The following is an 8,260-nucleotide window of genomic DNA, read 5'->3' as shown; positions in this document are numbered from 1 at the left end:
ACATTCCATTCCACTAGATGGCAATAATGCACATCTAAACGTGGCTTGCCAACTACCATAAAAACAGGAAGAAGAAGAAGAAGAAGAAGAAGAAGAAGAAGATGGCTGAAAGTATGACCGTTGCGGCTGAACAGTCATCCGCTTCAGACACAGAACAATTAAGACTATCTGACTTATTGGAGCGTGGTTGGAAGATACTTGAGGAACTGGACAGTTCAAACGAACCGTTCGGCCCCAACACCGTGCATCGCATTAAACGCGGCATTAACATGTTGGAAGACGCGTCGAGGATGGTTGCTCAGCTCGACCTGTTTAGCCGTAACGAAGAGGTGGAAGAGCTCGCCACTGCAGACCTGAAGTACCTGCTGCTCCCTGCCCTGCTAGGGGCCCTGCACATGAAGCAGAGCAGCCAGCACAAGCGGCTGGAGACAGTGCAGATAGCTCGGGCTTACTTCATGGATTTCTTAAAGACGTGTCATGACTACAACATCTCACAGTTTGAGCTGCCGAAGCCATCAAATGAAAACGGTGTTTCCGAGGAAACATCGGAGGGCGTATTTTCCAAAGCCAAGGTAAAGACTACCCTGAGCTTTATATACATGTGTACTACTCATAATATCAGTGATTCTTAAGAGGGACAAAACAGGTCCTATGAATAAAGCACAAAAGTTGAATAAAATATACACAAAATATATTTTTTTCAAATATCTGACTAAACTAACCTGGGTCATGTGAGCACAACAATGTATATTTTTCTTGTGTTTGCTGAATATTTTTTTTATTTTAAACATTGTACTCGGTGGATGATGCCTGTAAAATCCCTTGTCCCAGAGCAGAACTCAATACATTATAATAGTTTAAAACAATTAAAGAAATACTGAAATGATATATTATGACAATTAAATATAAGTAGTCATATAAATAATTATAAAAGTATCAATAAATTGAATTAAAAATAATTTTTAGATATTTTCCAACTCCGTTGAAATCTGTCCCTAGTTTTTGTCAACACCGTCAGACATGAAAAGAATGTAAAAAATCAGGCATTATTGGGGGGCACCAGAACTTCTGAGGACCCCATGACCACTTCCTGTCTCTTCCTTTGCTAAGAGGGCTAGTTAGCTCTGGTTAGCTTAAATTATTCTTTAGTTTTTTCTTCTGTTTTATTCCTAAGTTGTTTGTCACAACCATGATGTGTCAACACCATAACTGATCATTTACAAAACTTTGATGAAATTTTGCGAAATAAAAGCTTAATTTTGGTATAATGTAAAGATTTCATGGACCTGATGAGCTACAATATGGCCTCCTTCAGAATAACATCATATAAATTGAGGTAGTTTGGCATTTCGTCAACTCCGTCAGATGTCAACTCCGTCAGAGTTTTTCTGACTCTTTCAGTGAAATTGTTGTCAAATCTCACTTAAATGTGCAATTAATTCACTTTAATCTATTTTACATAAATTGCATTACTTCACATGTATCAAGTTTTTCTTTTTACTCGCTAGTTTGTCACCACCTTCAGTTCTGTGTCAACTCTGTCAGATGGACTTTTTGTTGTCTTTTGTTTTAAATAATATTTCTTTTGTTTCTTGAGAAGCATTTGTCTGTAAAATGAGTAAAAATATCACTAATAGAGTATTTTAAAAATCATTTTATATTTATTTTTGTCAGATGGTGATGACAAAGTTCTGGGTCAGGTCCATTAAAAATGTAATTTTTAAAAAAATGTTGCAACTGGGAGCCTGGACCTTAGCATCTTTACATTTCCAAAACATTATTTGTCATATTTGCATACATAAGGTTGAGAAATAATTTTAAAAAATATGGGAAAATTAAAACCCATTTTGTCCCTATTCTCAAGAATCATGTAAATGCTAACATTCGCAAAATCTTACAGGTATGGTTTTAAGAAGTTTATTTTTCCAAACCCAAGGTTTTGATATAAAAATTAGATTTAAATTTTAAATATTTTTCGACCTTTAATTTTACATATCACCTTTTGTGCGTGAATGTAAATACAATTTAGTTATTTTAGTTGCAGACTTGCACATAAAACCGTATTTGAAGAAGGCTGTGTAATCATGCCTCTCCATGTCTTGGCAACATGTTCCCACGCCATAGTGAAAATATTCGTTTTAGATAATGAGGTAACAGAGTTTCCCCAGAAAACGTGCTAGGTGGTCAGGGCACCAAGGCAGTCTACAGTGTTTCTCTATTAAAAGATGTTAAGTTCAAACGAACTTAACATCAATGCAAGTTGACAGGAAAAATATATTTTTGGGTAATTATGTTACTGGAAGACATTGCCGATAATACTTAAACCCACAACTATAGAATCTTAAAAACAACAAATAAAAATAAATAAAATTAAAATAAATATCAATTATTTGCACTTCTGTTAAACAACAGAAGTGCAAATAATTGATATTTTCCAAATTAAGTAATCGGTTAGGGGATCTAAAAACACGATGTAATGCTGATCACATTTAGAACTGGCCTAAGAGAATATCAGTGCTGTTAAATTTTATTTAATGGTTTCAGCATACATAAATTAAAATATTTTAAATGGTTTAACATCTAAATTTAAGATTTTAAGGAGCTGGCAAGTTTACTTTGTAAAAGTTCAAGGAATAATCTTCATAGTTTGATTATTTTGTTACCATAGCTACAATCTGATGCTGTCAGTTTAATCTTTGAGTTTTAGCTGTTTGCTCACACATACATAAAGATGTATGTGTTCGTACAGTACTATTATAATTGACTGATCACTCCCCTCTCCCAGATTTCACTAAATTCAAACGCTGTTAGTGGTGCTGATGTTATTTGCAGAAGAAGAGGAAGGGTCCAATTAGCGCCACAGAAACTCTTTTGGTTGACGGAGCTTTATGGGACGAGTATTTCTGATCTCCGCATGGCCACGCAGCAACTCTACCTGACATTAAATGGACAAAGCATTTGATGTGCATTGTGTTGCTGCAAAAATAAAAAATAAAAAAACCAGCGTGCTGCGCGTCTATCGGGCGAGCGCGAAAGCTCCACCACAGGCTGAACTACCAGTCGACTAACGCACCTGCTAACTGGGAACTCAAACTTTAACAGCGCAGACAGAGTCAACGTGTGGAGACGTAAATGCACACGCCAAGCTATGTTCACCAAAAAATTTCAGTCTCACTGCACGCTCAATGCTCACCTCTAAATGCACACCTGTTCACATTGAGTGCAGCTCAATGTGAACATTTGTGGTTCACATTGAGCTGCATGAGCAAAGCAAACGCAGTGGATTTAAACTTGACTCCTACTTTGATTAATTCTACAAAGAAACATGGATCCTCGGGGTTGATGTAAATATCCATACAGGTCAGCCTGCGTCCACTTTGAGTGAAAGGAGGCGCGCGCGATCTGTACTGAGGTAAACATCAGACATCAAGCTAAGTCAGCGCGCGAAGCAACGCACAGAGGCGTCAGTGGTGTGATTGGTGCGCGCGCCCTGTTCAATGCATTGGCTATAAAAAATAAATAAATAAATAAAAACCCTATTCTTTCAGGAATAATTCTGCCCTGCCAGTAAAATGCTCACCGGAGCAGATTTGCTTGCAGTCCGGCTTATTAAAAGAAAAAGTGTTTTTTTGTTGTTGTTTTTTAAATAAAAACAAACTTTTTTTTAATTTATTTTTTTTTATTTTTTTTAATAAAAACAAAAACACTTAGCCCGGCCAAGCAAAGCCTGGTGGCCGCCACGCTTGCGGTGCACCGGGGGAAACCGTGGATGATCTTTCTGTACGCCTTCTACAGATTCAGATCTGGACTCTGACTGCTATTTAGAACTGATCGCTTTACCCCTTATGTGGACAGAACTGAGCCCAGATGTTATGTTCTCCAGGTTGTACTGTGGTTTTTGTGTAGTTTTGATCATGTGTACTATGATTTATGGACTAGATACCCCAAGAAATGTGTCCCAAAGATTTGACTTTGATTTCAACCAACCACAATACAACCTACCACAAAGTATTGGGAAATTATTATCTAAGGTTGGAAGTTGCAGTGGACAAGGCTCTGAAGATTTCACTGATGAAAGAATAGTCTGACCTCCATCCATCCATTTTCTTCCGCTTATCCAGGGTGGGGTCGTGGGGGTAGCACCCTAAGAAGGGGTAGGGTTAGGGCTACGGTTAGGGTTAGGCTAGCTCATGACCATAGATGAGGGTGGGAACGTAGATCGACTGGTAAATCGGGAGCTTCACTTTTTGACTCAGACAGGGTTCGACCAGTCATGGAAAACCTGGAAAGTCATGGCATTTAATTTCAGGTAATTAAAAATCATGGAATTTACAAATAAGGGCAAAAAATGCTATCTTTTTCTATGGTGCTTGTGTTTCTGTGGTTCTCGTCTCAGACTCTGCTGCATTTGGTCTCGTCTTGGTGTCAGAAATTGAGGACTCTGTTTTATTTCAAGACTGCAGCTGTGGAAATATAACTAAACTACCAGCATATTATTCAGTTTATTTGTCAACAGACCTGTTGATACTGTTAGACATAAATTCATGGACTTTGATTTACTTATGTGCCTGTGATCTCAGTCTTTTTCTGCAGGTCCATCAAATTTGGTTGCCATGGCAGCAAAGAGACAAGCGAAGATTGAACGGTATCGACAGAGAAAGGAACTGGAGACTAGACTGTCAGATGTTCACAAAGTAATGGAGAGAGGACAGGCCGATGACGAGGTCAGCAGAGAGTTTTACCTTCTGAATGTCCAGAGATGGATCACTGTTTGTCTGGAGGAGATGGAGGCCATTGACCAGGAGGTGGAGATACTTAAAAACATGGCTGTTCTGAAGCAGAGTCCTGCTAACCAACCAGCTCAGCCACCCAGAAATCCCATGAAACCCTTCATCCTCACTAGAAATGCTTTACAGGTGAGTTTGTGTGATGATGGCAACAGATGAAGTGGTTTGTAAGTCAGTTCATGTGAACTTTATGAATAGTCAGCATTCTTAAAGTTCATCTTTCACTTTAAACACATGTTGAAGCCTTTGTATCGTAAGGGGTCTGAAATTCACGTTCTCATTGCATTAATGGTCCATATTTCAAAGTCAAAGGTTCTAGTACCTCCTCTTCCAAGCCTACTCTGCTCCGCCCCTAATGACAGCTGTTAAGAAGCTAACAGAGACACTAAAGAGAAGAAGAGCTAACATTGATACAGTTGCAGCCATGCATGTTTTAATGTTACACACCTCAGTTTTTAGCAAGTAGCTCAACGTCTAAACTGGTATTGTTGCGCATCTAAAGTGTAAAGTTTATCTTTGTGCAAATGTCCCCCAAAGGAATCACAGCGCCTCTCTCTGCCAGCGTCCTCTGGGGGGATCGGTACTGCCCCCACTGAGAAGTGCTACAGGATTGTAACGACATTGCAGATGGGAAACTAAAGCCCTTTGCAAATATGTTTACAAGCTGCCGGTCATATAAACATGAAGAATTACAGCAGTTTAAGGAAAACCGGGTATAAAATAAATAAAGGTTACTGTAATCTTCAACAGAATAAAACAGACAAAACAAAACTTATACAGGTGGGATGTTCTAGAATTGCACCGCAAGGGTGGCAATACGCTGGAGTGGCTCTGTACTTTCATTGAGATTTTTTTCTGTTTTTCAAACATTCATCTTGCCTTTTTGGAGGAAAATAGCTTATCTTTGACAGCTGTTCCTTCTTGTTTTGGACATTGTGTAGTTTAACTTTTTTTTTTCAATATTTTTCATATTTTTGTTATTTTGTTATGATGCATAACCATAGCAAAAGGGTGATTTACAACTGGGAGCAGCTGATTAATTTCAATTCAAAAATACTTTATAAATCCCAAAGGGAAATTTAATGTTGTAACTCATTAATTTAGATTCTTCTAAGAGTTATTGAAGATGGAGAAAGCTGTTGGCAGGAAAGATTTCCTGCAGCAATCTGTACTGCACTGAATCTGAAGAAGCCTCTGATTGAAGATCCTCTGGATTCCCAAGATGGTCTCGTGAAGAGGATGGTCAGGGTTGTCCATAATTTTCTTGATTCTATGAAGAATCCTTATTTGCATAATCATCTCCAGAGGTTCCACAGTCGTCCCCCAAACAGAACTAGCCTTCTTTATCAGGTTGTTGAGCCTTTTTAGGTCCCTGGCTCTGATGCTGCTGCCTGAATAGAGGATGGCAGAAGAGATGACTCTCTCCACAACAGACTGATGGCAGATATGCAACATCTTGGTGAAAACCTTGGAGGATCTTGGTTTCCTCAAGGAGTCCAGTCTGCTCCGTCCCCTCCTTATAAACGGCTTCACTGTTGTGCCTCCAGTCCAGTGTGCTGCCAAGGTAAACACTGAGGTATTTATATTCCTCAACCACCTCCACTTCTTCCCCCATGATGGAAATAGGGTTTAATCTAACCCGTTCCTCCTCAAATCAACAATCATCTCCTTTGTCTTGTTCACATTTAAGATGAGATCATTGTTCCCACACCACGAGACAAAGCGGTCCATCAGATCTCTATACTCTGCTTCTTGGCCATTTATGATACAACTGACAACTGCAGAGTCATCTGAGCGTTTCTGTAGATGACAGAAGTCAGACTTGTGCTGGAAGTTTGAAGTGTAGAGAGTGAAAAAGAGTGGTGAGAGAACAGTCTCCTGTGGTGTTGCTGACCATCTTGTTGGAGACACTCCTTCAGTCTCACAGACTGTGGTTTGTTTGTGAAGTAGTCATAGCTAGGCCTGTCACCATAACAAATTTTGCTGAACAATTAATTGTCTCCAAAATTATTGCGATAAACAATAATATTGTTTGAAGACCATTTTAAACTGATATAATGACATAATAATACGAGCACATCCTGCCAAAAATAAATACACTTTATTTTCCAAAGAACATTTAACACTGGAACTGGTAAAATAAACAAAACAAAAATAAAATGGACTCTGTTTCCATTAACAAAAAATGCACTTGAATTAAAACCAAACGCAACATAAAACCAAAGTGGGGGGAAAAAACTACATTCAACCAAAAGAGTACAGATTATGAAGTCTGTATATTATATTGCCCCTCAATAATCATTAGATTTAGATGGAGAAGACGGCCACATCCCACTACCTGATCCAATAGTTCACTCCTCCCTTACACTAAGGAAATGAGGAAGGGAGGGGTCAGTGGAAAACACTGGAGTTGAGTCTTTTCATCCAGTGTCACCAATAAAGAAAAAGGCAGGAAGAAACGATTAAGCTGACAAATTAAAATCTTGACTATTTTCATTTATCATGCAATTAATTGTTTTATTTCCTATTCTGACAAACCTAGCCATGGATCCAGGTGATTGTTGAGGCCTCCTCCTGTGTCTTCAGAGTTTCTCACAGAGCAGATCAGGCTGAATTGTGTTAGATGGAGAAATCAAAGAACATGATCTTCACTGTGCTGCCTGCCTTGTCCAAGTGACAGTGGGTTTGTTGAAGCAGATGTCAACTCCACACCACGATATCAAATATCACATTATGGAGAAGGTTTACGTCATTGGTAATGATGGAGACAATGCTGCACCGTCATGTAGCCTAACATTTATGGATAAAGATTGGTTAGCATCTCGCCTTTTGTATGTTTTTAAGGCTGCTCTGGTGTAAAGGGAAACACTGTTTATAACATACAGATATAAATCCTGTTCTGGATTCAGGCAAAGTCAGCAGTTTGATCAGCTCATCAGGAGGGAAGAGGTATAGGTCGTTTTCTAAGCTAGTTATTCCAAACTTTTGTAAATACAGCCGTCTATAAGCCCCAACCAGGCGTGTTGCGTTCAGACAAATTAGCTTGACTCAAACAAGTAGAAGCCATGAATAAACTGGCAAAAACAACTTAGGAAAACAATTTCAGTCGCTGTGTTCAACACTCCCGTCCCACACTTCCGACCTGACATGGCGCCTTGAATGATTAATTGACGTCGCAAAGGGTTAATAGTCGTATATTCAGTGATGGCACTGATGTCATCTCCATGTGATTGGGTTAGGGTCCAGTCATTTGCTTCAAAACATCAAAATTGGAAAAGCTGAAAATAATACCAGAGTTGAAGCCATAAATCCTGGAGGAGTTGAAAAGAAGGAGAGAGAGAAAGGAGGAAATTTAAACTATCTCTACCACCCATCGTAGTGGGCAACCTGAGATTGTTAGCTGACAACATGGATGAACTTAAAGCACTGATAAGGACTCAGCGCATATATATATATATATATATATATATATA

General features: G+C 38.8%; 1 protein-coding gene across 1 annotated transcript in view; it reads left to right on the top strand.

Moving 5' to 3' along the window:
* Positions 1-63: 63 nt before the first annotated feature.
* igbp1 (immunoglobulin (CD79A) binding protein 1) overlaps positions 64-8,260 on the top strand; it is a 9,818-nt gene continuing 1,621 nt past the window's right edge. Inside the window, exons 1-2 of the mRNA XM_007543729.2 lie at positions 64-572; positions 4,581-4,916. Coding sequence (XP_007543791.1) covers positions 102-572; positions 4,581-4,916 — 807 coding nt within the window. The 5' untranslated portion in view covers positions 64-101. The remainder of the gene's footprint in view (positions 573-4,580; positions 4,917-8,260) is intronic.

This window comes from Poecilia formosa, unplaced genomic scaffold (assembly GCF_000485575.1).
Source record: "Poecilia formosa unplaced genomic scaffold, Poecilia_formosa-5.1.2 Scaffold890, whole genome shotgun sequence".
NCBI classification, from domain to species: Eukaryota; Metazoa; Chordata; class Actinopteri; order Cyprinodontiformes; family Poeciliidae; genus Poecilia; species Poecilia formosa.
This window is presented reverse-complemented; position numbering and strand designations above follow the sequence as displayed.